A 23,635-nucleotide genomic window follows, 5' to 3' on the forward strand; every position below is an offset into this window, starting at 1 on the left:
AATAAAATGGCAACTGCTTCTTCTGCTTCAGTATATATTTTTAAAGCTTCGCTTTATTTATCCTATTGTTATACACAAAAATCAAACTTAATCTACAAGTTTTTTTTAAATCTATGAATCAAAAAATTTTTTTTCATGTTTAAGTTATAACACCCAACTCTTCCATAGTTTCAAGATCTCGCATCAACATTTGAATGGTTTGTTTAGTTCGTGGGAAAAAGTCTGCGGTTTCATCATCTTCAAATGAAGGATCTTGGGATTCCAATTCTAAAAAACAACAGATTATATCATCTACAAATTCTTTTATAATATTTGTTTAAATTTTAATGTCATCTAAAATTATTTAAAAAATTACATGTTGCTACTTACCAGCAACCTGTGCTTCAATAGAGTCAAGTCTTGCATCAATAAGCGCTTGACATCTTTGTACATGCCTTAGTAATCGTTCCCGACAAACATTATTATCAATTGCTGCTTCAGGCTGTGGGGCTGACACACGGGATTCTTGCTCTACAAATAGTTTATCACTATGAAACTAGATATCCTATTATATTTGGCAGAATCTGTGCAGAAAGAGAGCCAGCGTGGCGGTAATGCAAACGAATATATTATATATCTACGCGTCATTTATTTTATTCACAAAAATTACATACTTTTAAACTTTTCAAGATTATTACTGTCAAAACTACACATACAAATTTTCAAGATTATTACTGTTAAACTCTAATGACGTATCTGTGTTGTCATAACAATTAAGATTTTAATTTAAAATTTAGCACTGCAAAGACCTCAATTCTCTATGGTTCGCTTTCCGCACGGACGCTATAACGGATTTAAAAGAAAAATATTAAGGCTTTTAACGGAATAATCAAAACAAACAATAAATTGAATAATGAGAATTAACTGACATAATTAGTATAATCATAATTTTCATGTCTTGCGATTAAATTATTAATCTATGTATAGTGTACATTATATACTAAGGAAACTGTCAAGTAATTTAGACGTTTTACAGTTTGACTATAATTGAAGTGTACGTAACATTAAGTTTGGACCAAATATTTAGAACTCGAAAAATGTCTGCCTATCCAGGACCATAGTTTTAATAGTGTCGCATCCAGCTAGCTTAATTAGCCTTTCAAATAACAGTCTCTACTAAACAGAGCCGTACAACTAACAGCCTGAATTCAGCCATTTGATCAAACATCTAGACAAAAGGCTTGAATCGATGACGTTACATTGCTTGTTTAACCTGTTCATTTCAATTTAGTTCCACTTTCCTCCTTCATCGTACTTCAAACTCACAAAACGTCAGCAAACACCAAATTTGAAGATATTTTCCAAAGTTTAATGAAAAATCGTATGAAGAGTGTAGTTGTCACCACAGTACTTACTAAGAGCGTAATAATACTTATAAGGACATTTATATACATTTAATAAAGAATTTCTTATGTCAGATATTTCAACCTTTTTACTTGTCACATTATCGTACGAATGGCCTAAGCATTAGCCATTATATGAAATGTTGTTACAAACGCTACGGCTGAACATCTTTCAGGCCACTAGTTAATTTCAAAGGCTAGGCTGTTAATTGAACGGCTTATTAAGCTAGTTGGCTGATACAGATAGCTTTTAATTTTTTTTCTATGTTAGGAAAACAATTGCTTTATTTTTGGTATATATGTAATGTCGCTTTAGTAATACAAAAGTAAAAAATCACTTGAATATTAGAACTAGAAAATGCATTATAGTATTTTTTATAAAAATTCTATAATTGCATTACTAATGGGAATGTTCTGGGTATATTTGTACCTAATAAATCACAGTTATATTGATAATTTAAATTATGATTTTTTTATGAGTAATAAAACTATCTAATTTAAGAATACCTTGTATAGACCTGGCCATTCTCTCTAACTCCGTAGTACTAATGGGAAAATCTAAAGGCACTGTAGGAATTGGCCCCGATATGTTTAGAAGTGCCTCCCTTTCATCGTCTTGACTTTTAACTGGCAAATTCTCTTTTCCAATATTATTGATGATAATGTTGAGATCAGAATAATCAGAATTCAGTCTCTCTTGTGTGAAATTCAATTCAGCGTTTTCCCAGTCTTTGGCCCAAAGGTATAGTTTTGGATGGTTCTTTTTGCTAAAAAATAATATTTTTTTAACAAAACCTAGTACATAAATAGTTATATCAAATGTTATATATACAGTGTAAACTCCATGTAACATCCCTCGATTCAACATCGAACTACCTCGACTATTGAAAAGCGTCGAAATCAATTGGCTTTGGTTGGTTTAGCTTGTCTTATATACAATGATACACTCTAGATAGCATTACACTGAATACCGACCACAATTGCGTAATAAAGTACTTTTTAAGTTGCTAAAATTAGTAAAAACTGCGCAGCTATGTACGTTTTTTTGACGCTTTATTATTCTAGGCCGCAATAATCTCGACTGACGACATGACATGACACGAAACTTTCTTTTTGTTTACAAATTGGGATTGCTTGCACATGTAGACTGTTGTTAACCATGACTAATAAGTAGGAGTCATGGATTATTTATACATTTTTCTTCTTTCCATTTAACGTGTTGTTATATAGAGTTTTCACTGTATGTATGTATGTACTTTTATATCGTTAATACAAGTGTAACCCTCAGAAAATAAACTATGGAATTGAAGTTTCATTCCTATTGCAATCCTATGGAAACGACTTATATGGTTGTGTTTTTTAACTTCGGAATTATAGATTTACATCATAGAACCGTTCTGAATTTTTCATTTTAAAATAAAAAGTAACTCACGTTGCGACATAGTACTTGACTCGCATAGCATGTAAAGCGTCCTGTATTCGCAGCAAATTGCCAGAGAGCTCATGAGAGCGGCGCAGGAATTCACAGGGCTTAGCCCCAGGGAGTAGACCCTCGTACAATCTGTCTTGATCGTGTAGGAAACGCTTTGAGCGACGACCGCGTTTTGGATTCAAGCAAATGCTGCACGTGTACTTTTCTGGTACCTGTAAATTTTATTTTTCTAGTATATCTATTTTATAATATATAATATGGTTATTGATTTATATATCCATAACTCGACGATTAGTTTTTCACATGAACAGCGACGAATATCTCTTCAACTTGTTAGTCGGTAGCGTAAATTATCAAACCAAACTAAAACCTAAATAAAAACTTTTGAAAAAAAAATTGATCTATTGGTATTTTTCTAGCTCTTCGTGGTGTTGTTAAAGCATATGGCCTAAAATCATTATCTTATAACTAAAAATATTTGGCCATACCATGCCACTATACTTAAAAATATTTTTATATAATTATTGTTTTTACCTCTCCCTCAGTGTGAATATTATGGCAAAGCGCGTGTTGCCAGCACAAACACAGTTCGCATTGTACCATTAGTCCATCTTCTTCCCGGAAGCCGCAATGGCAATTTATTATCTCTTCACGCTTCATACGCTCGATCTTAATTCGTTCACCGGCTGTAAATTTTCATATAAATTGGTAATTTTTTAGAATACGTTTAGACGTACTCGAAACATCGTGTATCGGTCGTTCAAAATGCATACATAAACTACTCAACTCCACCATATTTTTTTTCGACATACTTTCAGAAACGATGACAAAAAAATGCAAAGAAACAATGTGTTTTTTTTTTGGAGCTTTGCGACCGTATAGGCCCTTAAATAATACAGACACATTGCCAGAGGGTGCACTCGCAAGTGCGTTGCAGGCCTTTAGGTTTAGGTAGTTACTTGCTCAAGGGTGCCGAGTAAATATGTGGTTGTGTGTGAGTGAGTGTTATGCGACTGTTGTGTGTGAAATTTTAGGCCTCGTAAACTAAGTCACCGTAACTTAAACGAAATTTATTTTAAACGTGTATATTAATTAATAAAAATAAGACGACTAATAATGATTAATTTCATGAATAAATAAACCGTGATACTAATAACACCTTATGTGTGTTGTCTGCTTGCGTCTCTTTGTAAGGTAGCTTGTGTGACTAACTTTTACTTTGCCTTACATGATTAGCCGTTTGAGCTCAAAAATATTCAAACTTCCACAAAAAACTTAATAAATCTAATTGTACTATTCTAACCAAAGTACTCTTTTGTCTCCCATAGTCAAATTGTGACGCTGTTATGAAAAAAAATTATTTAGTTAAAGTATAGTCACACAGTTTTATGTTTTATGAATAATGTTAACGTTTAGGAAGCTGGAAACACAATTGAAAACATTAGTAACTTACTTTCCGTGAACATGTAAAGTTCTCCTTCCTTCGCTTCTTCGTTTGACTCTGAAGATACACCTGGGATAGGTGTGGCCACTTTATCCATTGTCTTTGAGTCCGGAGTACCGGAACCAGGGAAACTAGATCTAGTTTCAACATCAGAATTTATGGGCCATTCTTCATCTTCACTAAAAGCAGGTTTAATTTCTATATGTTTGAAGTCACTCGGCTTTGTTACTGTATGTGTAGATATGGCAGCCTCGAAATCGACACACTCCACTTCTGATTTATCGTCTTCGGAGACCTCCTGTTCCGGTTTACGAACCGGTAATAACACTTTTGGACGCTTTACCGGTTTTGGTATAAGCGCTTGGCGAAGTTTTGGTGAATCTTCTTGCGTCTCTTCCGTGGGTAGGGGGGCTATGTTGATGCGTAGTTCCGGTTGTGGCTCGCTCACTTCCGGTTTAGGATCGAAGACAACATTCGATTTTTGAACTCTTGGAATTTTCACTTTGATAACTTTCTTTTTGACTTTCTCGCCCGAGGGCCTCGTTCGAGCGTAGGCCAAATCTAACACTTTCGGAGTGTTACCCAACATTTTCTTTAATTCGCGATGATAATGCTTTATGTGCATCTTTAAGAGTGTGTTATTTCTGAAGTTCTTGAGACAACCTTCCGCGGGACATCTCAGTAAGCTGTCAATTACTTGGACTTTGAGAGATCCGACGTATACTGTAACACGGTCAAAAATAAGAATTATTAAAGGAAAAAACTTTTTACAACAAATTAATACGTTTTCGGAGGATTCAGCAAATGTTCGAACAGTGGATCTAATACCTTTAAAATTGAGTTTAAAAAAATATCTAAGAAAAAAAATTGAAGTTATCTATGGTATGTAATAAGAAAAATGTACACTTACTAAATCCATTTTCAATTGGAGGATTTTGCATATCAATATTCGTTTCTTTCGTTTCACCAGATTTTTCTGATGAACCAGATGGTTCTCCTACTTCTCCTTGTCTTTGCAAGATATACTGTAAATCGTAAAACATATATTTAACGTTTCGTTGCTATTGAACATTTTGGTGTGTTCGACATTAATTGTTTAATTTCTACAAAAAAAAAACATTATCAACAATGTGTACTAATGTTATAAATTAATTATGATTGGCTACCATATTGTGTTCAGAATTATCAGAAATCTCCGTAATTCGCCAATGTTTCGAGTTCAGCTTACCACAATACAAATAACGAAGATGTAGACATTTTGCACCTTACCAAAAAGACTGACTTTATTTAGTAGTAGTAATAATATAGCTTTTTCTTTAATATCTTAGTCAAAAGTCAAAAATCATTTATTCATATTGGTAACACAATGTACACTTATGAACGTCAAAAAAAGAAATGTATTAATTTAATGTATTACAATACATTAAATGCTTCTAATTTTACATTTACTGCCAGTTCCCAAATCAAGGACGTAGAACGGAAGAGAAGAACTGGCAAGAAACTCTCCGCCACTCCTTTTAATCGCCAAGTTATTTTTTTGTATTTTTCTGCGCGATTTTTAGGTATCACTTAGAGATCGATCGCGTGATTGGTAAATCAGTTGACATTTGTGTTCCGCGCTGTGTACGATGCGCAAACATTCCCCCACTCCCTTGTTTAATGCTCAAGAAGTTTGCCGGTGCCAGGATAGATTTTGGGTAGATTTTATTAGGATGTGTTAAAAAATTGTACCTAAATAGTGCTTTTATTAATTTATTTTGTAGTGTTTGTAAGTTAGAAATTTTGTCTTTGCATGCTTTACTTCATATTTCAATTAGATATATGAAATGAGGCTTGACTAAACAATTAAAAATTTAATGACGAACGGATTGCGGAATACATTTTGATATTGACCAAAATCTGCCTATAAGTGATTTTAGTTTGGTAATTACGTGTGATATATGAAAGTACCACTTTAAATATGTATCTATTCTAGGACCCAAATATTTATTACCCATATCCATTACCACCATACCCATTTTTTGTTAGTGATTTCAACGTATTGAACTTTTAGAGGTTGAAAGATAGGAATTAATAACTACTAATTCCGTGATCATTTCTAAGCAAGTGCAACCAATCAACAAGATCAAAATTTTGTGCCTGACACACACCATCGGCTGTTAAATACACTCATAGACTAATCTATATTGCAGAGCTGGGGATCGAACGTTGAAGGGACCAGGGATGGAACAATGCTCAACAATCGCTATGGCGCATTTCAAATTTCCAATGTAAATTTTCACACCAGGATCATTTTAATAAGGATTTGAAGTGCGTTAAATAAGAAAGCAGGTTCCTTCTGGTCGAAAATAAAATATTATATTCTCTTAAAGCACTTACATTTGGCTTCCGTATCTTCAGCCTCTTTTTCCCATCTTTAGTGGTCAATTTCTTTCTATTTACAAATGGTGAAACATTCGAAACGGGTGCATTCGAGGGGCCAGTATTGGAAACCCATCCCATTCTTCGGGACAACTTCAGATGTACCCCAAAGTCCAATAAAGCATTTTCGTAAGCTTTAAATTCGCCTTGAGTTTGATCGAGGTAGGTTCGCATCTCTTGCTTTGTATGGAATCTCTTTTGATCCGGACTGTAAAAGGAGTTTCATATGTAATTTAGACCCAACGATTTTTGTTATTCTCTCAAACATAACATGTTAAAATTAGGACAAAAAAAATATGTTTTAGAAAGTATATAAACATAAATGATATGTGAACTTAAGAAGGCACACTCCCAAGAGCTCTTTTTGTATCGAAGATGTTGCATATATTGACTATGTACGAAAACTATTCTAAAGATGTAATTTGCTTTTGTTTTTTTTTTTAAATAAAAATAAAACATTAACATTTTTATAACTCAAAGAAATCTTCAGCTTTAATTTCAATGTAATTTGCTTTTGTGTGAATAAAAATTAAAAAGATTAACATTTTTATAACTGAAATAAAGCTTCAGCTTTAATTTCAATTACATTATATATAAGATATTAAATATAAAATTTTCTGAATTAAACGACTTATCATATTGATACTTTTTGTTTAAATTAACTAATTTTAACTAAACGTTCTGCTACTTGAAACGTTTTTTGTTTTTAATTTATCGATTTAATACTCCTGAATAAAATAAAATATAGCAACATTTCTAAATATTTTTACTAGAAATTCAAACCGTTTTGTATAGAAATTTATTTATAACAAAGCTAATAATTGGTCAAACAAAAAAAAATTTTACCTGAGTAAAACGACGTCCCATTTTCCAGCAGATTGTCCCAAACTCCTCCTCACCATAACTTTCTTCCAACCTTCGGGTAGTCGTTTGTCGTCCACCTGGAAATTGAAAACCATTATTATTCATAAATGATATAAACATTTTTATGTTTATAATTGTCTTACGTAATAACACGAAAGTGAATTGCTTCGAATGAATTCTATACAAATGTTCTATTATTCAATTATATTAAATATCAACCATTATTATTATTGGTTTTTGTATGTTTGTCTGTTCCGACGGTAATGTATGTGTTCTTATGACTACTTAAAGGTACGATTCATGATACAAACATTTTGTGAAAAACTATAAGAGAACACGTACTAAGCAGATATCGGCGTTTGGCTTCTGACTCCAACAGCAATGCTGTGTGTAGCTTTTGTGAACGCACACTGTTAAACACTTCGTCACGAGCTTGTTAACTGAGTTTTTCTGCCTACAGTTGCTAATATAGACAGGACAGGAAAACGTTGTGCTCTGTGCCTGTGTTTTTATATTGTGCGCGCAGAATAAAATGTTATCGCTTTGGTATTAGCTTTTGGTAAGCAAGACTGTGTTCGCAATTAACGAGTGTGTGCAGATAGTCACGAGCCCACTAACGCATATTGAACAGAAGTCTGTATACTTTTTCATGACCGCCATCTACATATTTCCATATAAACCTAAGCACTAAGATTTAGATTTTTTTTTATTCATATTTACTTACGAGCACAGTGCGTCGTGGCAAAGCGGGTTTTTTTTGAGCGTCTCCCCGGGGCTCCACCGTCTCATGAACTTGTCCCACTGGTTCGCCATTCACCCACCGACAACACCACTCACCCGGCAACAGGAAACTTGCTGGCATTTCGTTCTGAAAATTTTAAAATCTCTCAAATTTTAATACGTACGAGACGTTAAATAATTAACGCTAACAATTCAAAAATGTATCCCGTATGTCGATACGTTTTTTATATATTTATTACGAGACCTCTTACAGAACATTGTTGTCACATAATTATTTCCCAAAGTTCAAAGTTAGAACGATTTTTCAAATTTCGTCTACAAAAACCAACGTAGGAGTTCACATTCATTGAAATTCTTCGCAAACATAACAGAATAAACACTACTTATCCAGAGTTTGATATATTTAGTAGTGAGCTGATGAAAAAAGCATTGTTAAGTGCCTATTTGATACCTAATCCGCTATTTTGTTTATATATAAGCAAAAAACTATTAGTAAAATCTAAAAATTGCAAGTTGAGTTTTAAGTGTATTTTTATCTTTTGAAACACATATGTTAACCATAATATTAATGTATTTTAGAAAAGATAACTGGGTAACATATACCTGATACAGCATTATATAAGATCCACATCATATATAAAATATACTTTATTAAATAAATACTTAGCAAAAAGTCTCAGCTCAGAACTCATTAAACGAAATGTAGCAAGTTTCAAGTTATTATAAAACTATTAAACAAACAAGCTAATTTTAATTATTTTGAAATGTTAATTAATTCCGCATCTATTATATCTTATGACATTTTAAATAAAAATTCAAAATGAGATCTACAAATAATACATTAAACAGTTAATATTTTTAATTTAACCAGACTACAATCAGTCTTTGTAATCTAAAAATAAATACCTAATCTGAAAACAAAGCCTAAAGTACATACCGGTGCTGCACGCTGCTGTTGATGCGTAGCTAGCTCTTCTGTCTTCTGCAACATTTGCTTTCGCATTTCCTCTACCTGCTTTTTCATCTCTTCCAATTCATTTTTAACCTTCTCAACCTGCTTTTTAACCTTTTTCTCCTGTAACAACCTCAACTTTTTACTCTTCTTTACTTTGGATGCTAACTTCTTTGGTTTTTCTTCCATTTTCACTGGTCTATTTAAATCGTTTGGTTCAGTTTTTTGTTTTGTTTTGGTCATCATTTCATCTTCAATTTTTGCTTCAATTTTATCAATTTCTTCCGTTTCTAAATCAATTTCCACGTCATTAGGATCGACTTGTATAACTTCAAGATTTATTTCTGGCTCTGGTGATACTTTTACGTCTTCTATACTTTCCACTTTATTCAAACCATCTTCAAGTTTACTGATTACTTCTTTCATTTTATCGATTACCGCTTCGTTAATACTTTCGTCGGGATTATCGAATTTTTCTAAAGTATCTTCTTCATTAGAAACCTATATTATGAGTTAAACTTGAGCAGATTTTCTTTTTAAAGAACCAAATACAATTAAGGTAATACCTACAGTAGTAACTGCATTTGACTACAATTTGAACATTTAATATATGTTTTAATTCTTGTCTATTATTACATAATTAATTATATCTATTAAAGCTACTGCTACAAAGCTAAATAATTTTGGATGAAACCCGCACTTACCGGGTCCGAGCGGTTAGCAGCATCAGAGTCTGACAAGTACGAAGCTTCATCCTTTGAAGTAATCAAATCATCCAAAGTTATTTTTTCATCACCTTCATCGTTACTTTCAGGTGTTTCTGGTTTTGTGTCTTCGGGAATACCATCTACTGTTCCAATAATTGATGCAACTGCGTCTGTAACAACATGTTAAGGCTTACTTAGACTAGTTAATTACTAATAGTTACTTAGCCAGTCACTGTTCAAGAACTACAAGAATATATTAGAAAGATTTCTTTAAATTGAATTTTTATTTAAATACATTTTCATATTATCTCAACGAAACAATCGAGGAGAAACGTCTCGTGAGAATAACTTTTTAAATATCAATCAAAATGGTTTACTGTGGTACATGTAAATAATTTTTAAAATTGCTATATTTTTACTTACCCGGTAATTCCTTCTTAATTTCCACAGGTTTAGGTTCAATTTTTATTTTCTTTTTTACACTTTTTGGTTCAGTGTTTTCTGGCTTTATTTTCCGCTTTTTCTGACCGATATTAAAAATTTCCTTAATATTAAGTTTTCTTTTCATTTCGCGACGCTCGCTTTTGGATCCTAAGTAGTCTCTGGTGGGATCAAAGAGGTGCGTATGGAATGCTGGCTTACTAAGCGGCCCGATGCCTGGTGACAGCGGAGATAATGCTGAAGTACTCGGAGACATTGATGTATCTACGGATAGATTCTCAAAAGGTTTTCCGGAGGAATCTTTTAATTTATGCAACCTTGTGACTGAACACTTCCACTGGAATCCATCATCAAACACAATTTTATATTGACCTGAAAAGGGAAAATACTCAATCCTCAAAGGCCAGGGCTACTGCCCTTCATGGCTGTCCGGTAGGCCCATTTGCCTCAGTATCTTATTAAAAGAGTATAAATAAACATTTAAGTGACATTTATAATAAATAATATAAATAACATTTACTATGACTAGATACATAATAAAAGCCAATGACAAATAATTTCACCGACATGACAACAATTTTACAGACTTTAATATAATGCATGACTGTGTTTGACATAAAGATATCTGAAAGACTTACCATTACCCAAATCATTCTGAATTGTAGCCATAAACCTTTTATTGTCTCTCCAACGCGCTAAACACCTCTCTCCTTCAATAAAAGTTACTTTTTTCTTTTCTTCCATCTTAATTTCATCTTTAGGAAAAACTTCTGTGCTCTGTCCAGTGGTTTTCGGAGGCATATTTGGCGTCGCTACTTCAGCGGGCCAATTTGGTTTATAAGGTCGCAAACGAGAACTAGACACGCTTATCCATTCATCTGGCCTAAATTTGTTTTAATAAAAATAAGCCTACTATTTATTATAATAATTTTTTTAAATCAATAATTAGTGCTACTTAAACCTTTCAATATAATGACAGTTGTTTATAATTTAATTTGAAATGGGGATCCAAATTTGAATTGCAAAAAAGTATACACATCAATATTATCTATGAAATAGGTTTTATATGCATATTAAAAACCTTGTAATCTGTGTAAAAATCAGGTAATAGTATCAAATATTTATTGTATGAACTGTTCTAATTAAAGATCTGTATTCTATTAAAATGTTGCCCTTTTTTTAATAAGTGGTCATTTAGTACACATGGTATACATACATATTAGTAGAATTTTCATAATGAACTAAGACCTCCACCTCATCATAATCAACTTCAACTATAGATGCAGCATGCCACTGACCACCAAAGTCTTTTGCTTCCACTTTACTGCCAACTTTTAATGACACTATTCCTGATAAATTATTAAGGACAAATGAGTTTTATATAAAAAAAATAAAAAAATATTTAAATAAATACACAGTATTTAAGAAGTCTGTAAAACCATATCAAAACCACCAGCATACTATATATAAATTAAAATATATAAAATAATCTGCGTTATGCAGATGCAAGTATATTTATACCCTGAAAGGTCTTTTTCATTCTGTATGAGTTTTTTAAAGGACCAATTTAAATTAAGAGCCAGTAAAAAGAATTAATAAGGGAATACGACCTTATTTATAAAAAAATCTATCTAATTGTAGCTAATTTGTCTCTTTTTAAAGTCAAAACTATTTTTTTAACATAGGTTTTTGTAATACAATTCCATTAATTTAGTATTCTAGAATATAAATAATCTCACCCTTATCACAGTGGTTTACGTTATATTTAATTTCTTCTTTTTGATTTACCTTCGCATTTGAACTATCAATAATCATATTCATAACACTATTAGCTATAATTGGTATCTCTTGGGACTTGTGTATTACATCTAAAGCTGTTACACTTAAGTTTAAGTCGCTTAAAGTGTTCAAATTGTCTACATTCTCTATCATTTTTTGCTGTTGATGTTGACCCTCAATGAATTTCTTTATTGATTCTATATTCTCTGGGTCTGAATCTTTAATGCTATTGCATGTATTAACATTATCATTATGATCATCCTTAATTAAACTGCCAATATGAGCCTGAGGAAAGTCATCGCCTTCTGCCATAGTCCACGGAAATATTGATGGCAATGCTCCTGAAAAACATGAATGTCATAAATATAAACATTAGAAATATGTTAATATATAGAAATCTACTGAAAGTACACACAATAGATAAATGCATTATTAACAAATATAAAGGAAAAGATGCATCAAACAAATATAACTCGCTCACTACTTTCAAAAACTAATTAAATATAAAAATAATTAATGAATATAATAATTTTACATATTTCATATAACTCTCTAGCAAATAATCATAATATGTATAAATGTAAGATTATGTGAGATATCCAATACAATACAAGCAAGCAAGTATCCATATACTACACTTCTACAAAATGTCTATTAACAGATACCTGACTTTAGTACATATTTTGATTCTTGATACATTTGAAAATCACTTTTACAAAAATGCCTTGAACACACATATAAATTATTGTCAGCGTTAGGTCTTGTATGGGTAATACGAATCCAACTATTGTAAATATCTAGATCTTTGGGAAACTTATGATATGTCACTCCAACGTCTTCATTTCTTAATGATGAGGAAGTACAATTTTCTATGCAACACTGTTTTTCGGCCATCCTATGTTATGTAAACAACTTTAGAACTTAGTAGTTTAATCATGTACGTCCATATGTGGGTATTATAAATTAATAATTACCTTAGCCAATTACAGTATACCCTTTAGAATTTATTAAGGGTTACGAGTTATGACATAGGACATACACACAATCAACACAACACTCCGCAACAAATTAACTGGTGTTGTAACAATATAAACGATTCAATTAGAAACTACAATAAGGAATCGCTTTGAAAGCAAAGTATTACAATATTTAAAACAGATTTTAGGTCAAAGGGTAATTGGAATTTGTTATTTTGTAGGAAAAAGGTGTCCAATAAACAAAGCCATATTCATATCCCTACTCCCTTGTTCATACTTTAGTCTATGGTTTATTAACTACTATACTAGACTACACTCTATAAGACTATTTAGGTTAGTTTTGGTTTAAGTTGATTGGTCCTTATTTGGTTAAATTAAAACTTCCTAATAATTCGTTGAGAAGAGGTGAAGATGGAATGTGGAATGTGTTTATTTTTTAAAACTGTAGATTTATATATAAAAGTTATCCTACACTGGCCACTAGTGGTAACATGTGGTACCAAGATGCGAAGGGTGCGTAGACGATAAAATCGAGGCGCTTTTTTTTTTTTTTTAAAAAGGAATCTCGCTGTTGGCCTTAAGGGCCTTTACAGCTCAGCTCGGGCTGTTTTGGCGAGCGTAGCTCGGCCAGAATGGCGTTTTATCCCGCGGCTAGCGCAAGGGCGTCTCCTGTGAGACTCGAACCTCGGCTTGGGCCGTCGCGGGGCGGTCAATCGCCTGAAGGGCAGGACGGAAGCTCACTGGAGTGAGCGAAGTGCGAAGTAAAGGTCCTCACCTTCCCCGGTGAAGGCGGTTTTTTACCCTAATCTGTGATTGGCTATTTTTATTATTTTTGGCCGCGCGGGCGGCTTTTAATTTATCGTTTGCTACGGTAATTGGATCATCCGGATCCGTTAGTATGTGTCGGGGCCTCCTACGAGCCTTTTTTGTCGGGAAGGGGTAATAGTTGATGCGATTACGCACCAGCGGATTGGGATGGTGTTTAGCCTTGTCAAAGTGGCGTGTGGACGCCAACTTCATCCATTGGGCTATGGTAGGGAGCTCCAGGTCGTGATGGAGATCGACGTTTCTCACATAGAAGGGCGCACCGGTCGCGATTCTCATGAATCGCGACTGAAGCACCTGTAGCCGGTGAATATAGGAGGGGGCACAATGCGCAAAGACTACGCTAGCGTATGTCATGCACGGTCGGATGCATGCCTTGTACAGGGTCACCTTGTGTCTGAGAGACATTTGACTCCTTTTATTTAGGAGGAAATGAAGGCGAGAGAGGACAAAATGGGCCTTCTTGCGAACGGCGGCTATGTGCTTTCGGAAAGACATGCCGCTATCGAGCGTGACTCCTAGATATTTGACGGACTTTTGCCATGGGATGGCTTGCCCGTATAGGGTTACCTCTGTCTTGAGGTGAAATTTATCCCTAGCGTTAGCACCGGGGTTGCCCCTGGCAAAGAGAACTGCTACGCTTTTCTCGGGATTTATTTGGAAGCCCCATTTCCGAAACCATTCGCCTAACGACGTGGTAGCGGTCTGGAGTCTGTCCACGATGACACCTCTATCTTTGTGGGTGGTATAGAGAGCGGTGTCATCGGCATAGAGGGCTAGCTCCACATTGGGAGCCCTAGGGATGTCGCCGGTATACAGCGTGAACAGAAGGGGCGAGAGGACCGAGCCCTGAGGGACTCCGGCCATGATGGGGCGAGGAGACGATAACGTTCCTTCTACGCGATAGCGCATTGAGCGGTCGGACAAGAAGTCGTGTACGATACGCACGAGTCTTAGTGGCACATTAAGGTGGTAGACCTTGTAAACCAAGCCGTTGTGCCAGACCTTGTCGAAAGCTTTCGCTATGTCGAAGAAGAGCGCACCCGTGGCTCTCGGTTTCAGGGAGCTATTCATCCCGGAGAGGATGTGCTCCGTGATTCGATGGACTTGATGAACGCACGAGTGGGCCGGCCTGAAGCCAAACTGCTCATCGGGAATGAGCCCCTTATCTAGGGCAAAGTCTAGGAGGCGCTTTTTGAGTACCTTCTCGTAAAGCTTGCTAAGCGTATTGAGAAGGCTGATAGGGCGGTAACTAGTGGGGTTGTTACGGGGTTTGCCTGGTTTGTGAATACCAATGACAATGGCCTCTTTCCACTGCGCCGGGAAGGTGCAGTTTTCAAGGAGGCAATTGAAAATGGACACTAGTAGGCATATCAGATGGGGCGGGAGGCACCGGAGGACCTTGTTCGAGATGGCGTCGAGACCTGGAGATTTACGAGGCAGTGAACTCTTTATTAGAGTTTTGACCTCGGCGATTGACGTAGGAGGGAGCGGCTTGGGAGGGAGGGGCAGTGCTACGATGCGTTTGACCTCGCGGTTCACGTGTTCGACGTGCGCCGGGTCGCTATGATCGAGATACGGGGTGCACTGCTCCACTAGGTTGACGGCTAAGCACTCGGCTTTTTCGTCGTCGTCGAATGCGTCAGGCAGATTTGGACGCTTGAGAGGGGGCATGGACGCCACCGTGTCGGTTTTAAGGGAACGCGCGAGAGACCAATAGGCCGTGTGCGAAGGTGACAATTCGCTGGTAAGACGGTCCCAGCGTTCGTTTCTAATTTCCCGCATGCGCTCTTTGACTCGGCGCTGCGAGGCGCGGAGTGCTCTGCGGTTTTCGTCGGTCGGTGCTCTGGCGAAGGCGCGAGTCGCCGCGTTCTTCTCGGTCAATAGACGCCTCGCGTCCGGGGGAAGCTCCCAGCGTTGAGCGAACTCATCTGGGACCTTCCGGGACGACTCGGCGACCTTGGTCTGAATGTGATTAGTGACCGAGGAGATCGCGTCTAACGCGTGAACGGACGAGACTAAATTGTCGGGGACATTTGGGAGGGCAGAGGTGTCGGCGGGCTTGAGGGCCTCGTCTAACTTCTGCCAGTCGACAATGGACTTGAACCTCTTCTCTCGAGTGTTAGGAGGGCCGAATTCAAAGTGAACCGGGAAGTGATCCGAGTCTAACTCGTGTAACGTCTCTACGCTTTGCGGCTGTAGTGCCACGTTACGTAAAACCGCTACATCTATGACGTCCGTTGAGAGAAGGCCGTTGCCTGTTATGCCACGGCGAGTCGGTTGTATGGGGGCAATGACGTTGAAATTGAGCACGTCTATAAGCCTATTGAGGGCTAACCCATTAGGGTTTTGTTTTGAACTATTCCAGTCCCCGTGTTTGCTATTGAGATCCCCGACTAATAAGACCGAGGGGCCCATCACAAACAGGGTTCTGAGATCGCTCTCTAGTATGTCCTTGGCGGGAGGGAGGTACACCGACGCGATAATAATCGGCTGATGGCCGGTCATGGCTACGCGCAACACAGAGCACTCTATGTTGGTAAGGGAGGGCGGGTCTAACGGCGAGCAGTGAAGCGCTCGTCTATAATAAATGAGCGTACCGCCTTTCGCCGTAGTTCGGTCGTTTCGCACTACGTTGTAATTCGCGAATCTGGGAGCGCGAACGCTGGGCTTGAGAAAAGATTCCTGTACTAGGAAAATATCTATTTGGTGGCGAACGAGGAAATCTCGAACCAAATCTGCCTGCGGCTTGAAACCGTTTGCATTGAAAGTCACTACGGACAGTGATCGAGCCTTGATCCTAGACGTGGTCGTAGCTATTGCGGTGTGGTGGAGTCTGCAACTTGTCGCACGGACTTAAGGAGCTAAATCGAGGCGCGGCAAAAAGTTGTCCTTTTCTGCGCGCAACCGTCGAAGCGTACGAACGTGTTCTCCTCAGAACATTTCGATATCGTGGTCTAACGATAACGCAATTAAGTTCAAGTTCTCCAAGTTCTCAAAGTTCAAAAAGAACAGAACTTTGAGAACAAATTATTGTTTCATGACGATAACGTTTACAACTGTCCTTGTCAGGACACATCACTGTTTCATTACGACACGTACTAATCACCTACAACTATATAAATAAATAGTGCCTTCGCTTAAAATACGTACGTATTGTAATTCTTTTTTTCTATTTATTTTCATTTATACGAAATTAGCCCTTAAATGGGAAAACTTAGTACTTTTTTTAATGGGGTCATCACAAGTAATTAGGTTTTAATTTGATAGAGGTAGGCCCTAGGATATAGATGTATTCTAGATAGATCTGGCGAGTAGATACCCAAAATACGGCGAAGACAATGGTTGACAAAGACTTGGAGCTGGTGCAAGATATCGTTAGTGACATTTCACACCCATATAGCAGCAAAGATTTGACATTGGATCTGAATATGGTAGACCTTGGGTCTACCAATATTTCAACTTCCATGACTGCCATTCAGGCCGAAGTTGTTAGAATGTTTCTTGAACCTTGGCGTAAAGTAATGTCCACCTCTGTACCTCCAGTTTCAGACACAACGCTTCCATCGTATTTAAATTTATGAACGCTTTCCACATTCTCTACACATCCACAATAATGTCCCACCGATGGTGAGGTCATGGTGAAAGGGCAAGATATTGGCAATACTCTAAACGGTTCATCATACTCCTTGTGCACTCGAACTTCATGTTTACCTATGGAAATCCGGTCTTCCGGGCTCTTGAGTTGAATAAAGCCCAGATGATTCGGTCCGAGATCACTTTCCAGTCCATAAGACTTTTTTTGCGGAGTAAGCGACAGCATATTTGAGGTCGTCCTCTTCATTTTCCTTGCCGAAGAATAGAAATGTTAGGCCTTTGAATGTTCTCAATTCATCAAAACAATTTCAACATACTTCGCTTAAACCAAGTATAAGCAGATTGTATCTAAGGATTTCTGGTTTAGCTTGTGCTATTCGAATGTCTGTGTCACTCAAAAAAACAATTCGTGTCCGTGTACAAGTCGTTGGTAAATGATGAGTCCTGTTTGTCACTGTGTCTGGATTAACAAACAAGCCAGAAATTAACTCACTATATCCTAGTCTAGTAGGGTAGTAGTAGTAGTAGTACTTCCAGGGCTTCCAGGCAAGATCGGTTTTATGCGAATTTCTCCTTAGTGAGTGGATTCTGTTTTGAGGTATAGAATGTTCGCCTTTTTCCCTGCATCCTCAGCTCAGCTGCATGTTTAGGTTGTGGGCACATATCAGCGTGGGTACTGCAGGTCTCAGGATGGACGTCTATATAACACAACGCATGGATTTTTGTTTTTTTTTAGGCAATGCTGACCTCACTTCGTCAGTTATTCCCACCAAGACCATGCCCTGATTTCGGACCCCACATTCATTAGGTTTCTTTGATTTTAAATATTATTTTTATTTGATTGTTTTTAAGTCTATATACCATATAGATTTACTTGACGAATAAAAATGTTTTATTACGGTATAGAAATGTCTAGGCGTTTAAGTATGGGGCTGAAGTTAGGTGGGCTTCTTTACTTCTACTATATTATTTTAGACTCTGTGCTCTGGTGTAAGCGCTATCTACTCTAGCATAAAATTAAAAAAAAAACGCCATCTTAGTTATTCAATAAATAATAATACAAATTAATATAGATACAGATAGTTGTTTAGAAAGTATGTGTCAATAATCTTATTTTTTGTGTAATGGTCAATTAGTAAACATGGATATAGCGAAATCATTATTTAGTTCGCGTGACCACGTCGGTTACGTTGGTCGTGAAGAACATGAACGTAAGTTAAGTGCTGCTCTAGCAGATGATGACCCAGAAGATGTAATAGATGCAATCCGTGGTATGAATGTAGCTGATGAACTTCTACCAGCACCTGGAGGATCATTCTCAGCGCTTACACCGAGTATGGTGCCTCAAGATATAATGGCTAAACTTGCACAACCTGAGTCAGAAGGTCACGGAGGTCTTCCCGACTATAGATTTGATGAATTTGGGTTTTGTGTTGATGAGGAGGATGGACCCGAGCAAAGTTCTAATAAATTACTTGCCTCATCATTTATTGAAGATGACCAACATCGCCTTCAGTGGGAATTCTTTAGTAAAGAGATTAATTTCTCTGAAAATGAAAATAAAATGGAAAAAACGGATAAGTTACAAAATATGGTTAAAGATGGAATACCACACTCGCTTAGACCACATGTGTGGATGCACCTTTGTGGAGCTAATCGAAAACACTTAACAACGGAAATAACATATCATGAAATTGTTCGAGCATCAAGTGATGATGGTTTGGTCACTAGTAAACAAATTGAAAAGGATCTGGTGCAAATTTTACCAAACAATGTGTGCTTCTCCCATTCAACAAGCACTGGAGTACCACGCTTGAGAAGAATTTTGAGGGCTCTTGCTTGGCTTTACCCAGATATTGGATACTGTCAGGGAACTGGAATGATAGCTGCATCCCTTTTGTTACTCATGGAAGAAGAAGAGGCCTTTTGGATAATGTGCACAACTGTAGAGGATCTATTGCCAGCATCATATTATTCTTCTACTTTAATAGGTATACAAGCTGATCAAAAAGTTCTTAGAAGTCTTATATCATCTTATTTGCCAGGAATTGATCAAGTTTTAAATGCTCATGACATTGAACTGTCTCTTATTACTATGCATTGGTTTTTAACTCTATATGCAAATGTTGTTCACATGAAAATTTTACTGAGAGTTTGGGATCTTTTCTTTTTAGATGGTTCAATTGTACTATTTAAAGTGACATTAGCTATGTTGAAAATCAAAGAAAACAGGTTTACAGAAATATCAAATTCGGCTCAAATCTTTAATGCACTGTCAGATATTCCTGGTGAAATTGATGATGTGGATCTTTTAATAAAAACTATTGATGAGGTTTGTGGAGACACATTAAGCCCAGCACTTATAGAAACACATAGAAGAAGACACCTAGCCTATTTAATGGCTGATCAAGGAGCTCTAGTTGGAAATCCAAATGCTGTCCCTAATCTTCCAAAGCAACAGTTACAAAGGCGTCAAATTAAGAGAAGTAAATCAGTGATCCAAACCATGCTCTTTGGAGATGATACTAATAATGAAGATGCTGTCTCTAAGAATGTAAAACAAACAGAAATTCTTGTTGATCTTCGAGAAGCTATTTTACAAGTCGCCAGGCATTTTCTTGCCTTAGAACCACAGTTAACTTCTGAAGTTCAGCTCACAGCTGACTACAGCATGCAAAGCCATGCTGCTGATAGGGAAAGGTATGTTAATGTTTCTAGGAGTAAACGGAGAAGGGCTAAAGCATTATTAGACTTCGAAAGAAGAGATGGCAATGAACTTGGCTTTAGAAAAAATGATGTCATTGAAGTTATAAATTCACGTGATGAACATTGTTGGATAGGTGAATTAAATGGGCTAAGAGGTTGGTTTCCAGCAAGATTTGTAAAATTATTAGATGAAAAAGGAGTTAAATACAGTAGAGCTGGAGATGATTCAGTTACAGAAAAAGCTGCCCATTTAGTCCGAGGAGTACTTGCACCTGCCTTTAAAAGAGTACTACTTCATGGTATTAAAAAACCAAGCTTTTTAGATGGCCCCTGTCACCCATGGCTATTCATTGAGGAAGCTTCATCAAGGGAAGTTGAGAGGCACTTTAATTCTGTCTACAGCCGTTTAGTTTTATGTAAAACATACAGATTAGATGAAGATGGTAAAGTGTTAACTCCTGAAGAATTATTATATAGATGTGTCCAAGCCATTAATTTATCTCATAACAATGCACATGCACAGATGGACGTCAAGTTGCGGACTCTCATTTGTATGGGATTAAATGAGGAAGCATTACATTTGTGGCTTGAAGTCCTATGTTCGTGTGTTGATGTTGTCCAAAAATGGTACCACCCATGGTCTTTTATCAATTCCCCAGGGTGGGTACAAATTAAATGTGAGTTACGCATATTGTCACAATTTGGCTTTAACTTAAATCCAAATTGGGAACTTCCACTTAAGAAAGATACACAGAATCAGCCATTAAAAGAAGGGGTCAGAGATATGTTAGTTAAACATCACTTATTTTCATGGGATTTGTGAGCTTTTTCTCTAGTCTATTATAAAATATTTTCACTACTGTACATATATGCTTTACATCTAACTAATTAGATTTATATTAAATTGTATAGTATTTTATTTGCTGTTAGAAATAAAAAAAAAATATGTAGGTACCTTTAATAAAAATATGTGCAATATTCGAAGTTTTATTTAAAAATATTGGATTCTAGTCAAATATATTTCTTAATTAAAATTCAAGCAAAATATAATAGTAATTTATTTCTCTGTAATTGTTTTATATTTAATTAATTTAAACAATTGCGTTTTTAACAAACTAATTTATATTTATCAAAATCTCATCCACAGATTTGTCAAATTCTATAATATGGTGATTTGCTTTCGAATTACTAGTATGCACAAACAAAAGACCAGCGAAAGAAAAGAAAATATCTACACTCGCTAAAACTTTTGGCAATCTAATATAATTTCAAACTCATAATGCCTGATGTCGATAATAATACTAGGGTATTCGAAAATAATCATAACGAAATTCTACAAATTATGAATGCATTACCAGATTATTCATGGAACTGAAACTTCAATGTTAGTTCCACACAAGAGTTAATGAAACGGTAATAGGTAGGTATCTATGTTTTATTAAGGATAAAATGACCTGCTTTCAACGTGGACTGCCAATTATGCTCGAAACCCTTTTCCAATATTTGCCGAAGCGCTGTCAATCATAAACACATATATATATATATCTTCACTTGAATAATCATAACTATATTTTATAATGCCTAAGTGTATTGCTTGCTCCAGGGATCTGGACATAAGTAAGCAAATCAGATGTACGAAATGCTTTAGAGTCTTACGTAGTAATCGATTCCTCGAACCTCTCCTGATAATGTTCCGGCCACAACACAATGATACAGGGTTTTGTGACCGCTGCGTATAGGCAGCGGCACGTAAGTCTAGGGCTGGCCGATACGTGGAGGGGATTGCTGCGCATGTGTACTGTCGCGCACGCAATACATTATATGCCACTTTGATTAATGCTTACATAAATAACGATATTAAGCTGACCGAAATGTAAAGGATTGCTGCTGCGCATGATTACTATCGCGCATGTAAGTAATATTACCTATCTATAAGATATAATAAGACAGTAAAAAAGTGTCTGTACATAGAACGTATTTCCAAAAAATACCTAAGATATTTTAACAAGTTTATGGGATGTAGAAAAATAAAAAAAAATATCTTTTAATTTGTAATCTTTTATTAATCTGAATCAGATAACGGTATCACGACTTCAATGGTCTCGCGACAAGGCCTTTTGCTTACTGAGGGCCCGGGCTCAGGACTGCTTCGTTCGTCGGCACTAGCGTCATCTTCATTGCTATCCTCGGAACTATCTCCATCGACATGAATAATGAATTGTTCTGTTACCAAATCCACGACATGATCACTCTTTGCATATTGCTCTTCTATATCCTTCACCTTTTTACACAACTTTTGCCAATCCATTTATTTTGTACCCATTAGTAAAACCTTTTCTTGTATTAGGTCTATACATTTACTGACACTCCATTTTATATTTTTGCTGCCTACATATTGTTTAATATCCGACCATGCAATTTCAATCGGATTTAGGTCGGGGTGGTATGGTGGTACCTGATGACCTCGTTCAGCAAGGATTGGATCAATCGAAAATGTTTTAAATTTATCTTTGATGATCTTTATTAAATTGTATAACTGAGGTTTCAAATGTGTTTCCTCGTACTGTATACCTTTTTCAGTGAGCCAGGCCTGCATGTCAGCTTTTTTAGAATTAGAGGTTGGGGCGCGATCCCACTGCTTATTATGTTGCCAGGTGATAGTTGTCGACTACCACGACGGAACTGGGTTGTAGGTTCGGAGCCATTTTTCGTAGTTTTCAAAAATCATATTGTCGTGATAGTGGCCTGATTTGGTACCAGCTTTAAAAGTCAGCAACGCATTAGGTATAAACCCCTGTAGCAGACCCTGCGTGGACAATGACAACTCGCTGTCCTTTCGAAATAGGTTTCTTAAGCCCCTTAGTAGTACCATCGGTCCAGGCTTTTGAAGAAGAGTGCGATGAATCTACGTAAGATTAGTCTGTATAAACAATAGGCTTTCCCTCTTGGCGATATTGCTTCACGAATTTAACAAATCACGTCATAAACCATTTTCCTGGCTTGTCTTTTCAAAACAGTATTTGTTCTGGGCATATTCACTTTAAAGTCACAAACAAACTTAAAAACAAATAACAAACAACAAAACACTAACAAATTCAAACGTAACAAAAAACAACAAAATGTAACAACAGTAACAATAATATTAATGACGCGACTGTACACGGGATGTGCGCGGGGCGTCGTATCGGTGCGGGGGACGGAATGCGACTGGAGAGTCAATCGACGCTACGCGCGCCCGCTCTTCATTCCGCTAGTCCCCCTCAGGTACCTTATTTTTTACTTATGCGCAATAACGGTCAGCGCTAGAGTTTCGTGCCGCTACTTGTAACCAGGCTATAGATTCCAAACATGGTCACTTCGAATTTCT

At 36.4% G+C, this 23,635-nt stretch overlaps 2 protein-coding genes across 6 annotated transcripts; one reads left to right on the forward strand and one right to left on the reverse strand.

Annotated features, from left to right (window-relative positions):
• Window positions 1–2: 2 nt before the first annotated feature.
• Window positions 3–22,084, reverse strand: LOC123714720. Of its 5 annotated transcripts, XM_045669136.1 has the most exons (18): window positions 13,138–13,439; window positions 12,829–13,058; window positions 12,124–12,504; window positions 11,601–11,733; window positions 11,023–11,267; window positions 10,367–10,756; window positions 9,941–10,113; window positions 9,222–9,737; window positions 8,268–8,411; window positions 7,526–7,620; window positions 6,638–6,887; window positions 5,169–5,283; window positions 4,268–4,981; window positions 3,349–3,500; window positions 2,815–3,026; window positions 1,890–2,149; window positions 370–510; window positions 3–267 (listed from the first exon to the last, which is right to left on the reverse strand). In XM_045669136.1, exons 2-18 carry the CDS (start codon window positions 13,055–13,057, stop codon window positions 140–142), a joined length of 4,278 nt encoding a protein of 1,425 aa, XP_045525092.1. In that variant the 5' UTR covers window position 13,058; window positions 13,138–13,439; the 3' UTR covers window positions 3–139. The 5 variants fall into 5 exon arrangements, with proteins under 5 accessions (XP_045525092.1, XP_045525094.1, XP_045525096.1 ...); XM_045669138.1 differs by lacking the exons at window positions 12,829–13,058; window positions 13,138–13,439 and adding an exon at window positions 21,925–22,084; XM_045669140.1 differs by lacking the exon at window positions 9,222–9,737 and having other exon boundaries at window positions 13,138–13,441.
• Window positions 18,580–21,224, forward strand: LOC123714721 (small G protein signaling modulator 3 homolog). The gene has a single exon (XM_045669142.1). It carries the CDS (start codon window positions 18,704–18,706, stop codon window positions 21,089–21,091), a length of 2,388 nt encoding a protein of 795 aa, XP_045525098.1. The 5' UTR covers window positions 18,580–18,703; the 3' UTR covers window positions 21,092–21,224.
• Window positions 22,085–23,635: the final 1,551 nt, after the last annotated feature.

The sequence above is a fragment of the Pieris brassicae genome, chromosome 9, assembly GCF_905147105.1.
Source record: "Pieris brassicae chromosome 9, ilPieBrab1.1, whole genome shotgun sequence".
NCBI lineage: Eukaryota > Metazoa > Arthropoda > Insecta > Lepidoptera > Pieridae > Pieris > Pieris brassicae.

What these genes read in the sequence shown, in the direction of transcription:
- LOC123714720 (XM_045669136.1), bottom strand. Translation starts at nt 13,057, where the DNA reads ATGGCCGAAAAACAGTGTTGCATAGAAAATTGTACTTCCTCATCATTA. An exon ending in CGTAAACCACTGTGATAAGG is followed by an intron (nt 11,734 to 12,123) that starts GTGAGATTATTT and finishes ATAATTTATCAG; the next exon opens with GAATAGTGTCATTAAAAGTT. An exon ending in CTGCTAACCGCTCGGACCCG is followed by an intron (nt 9,738 to 9,940) that starts GTAAGTGCGGGT and finishes CTCATAATATAG; the next exon opens with GTTTCTAATGAAGAAGATAC.
- LOC123714721 (XM_045669142.1), top strand. Translation starts at nt 18,704, where the DNA reads ATGGATATAGCGAAATCATTATTTAGTTCGCGTGACCACGTCGGTTAC.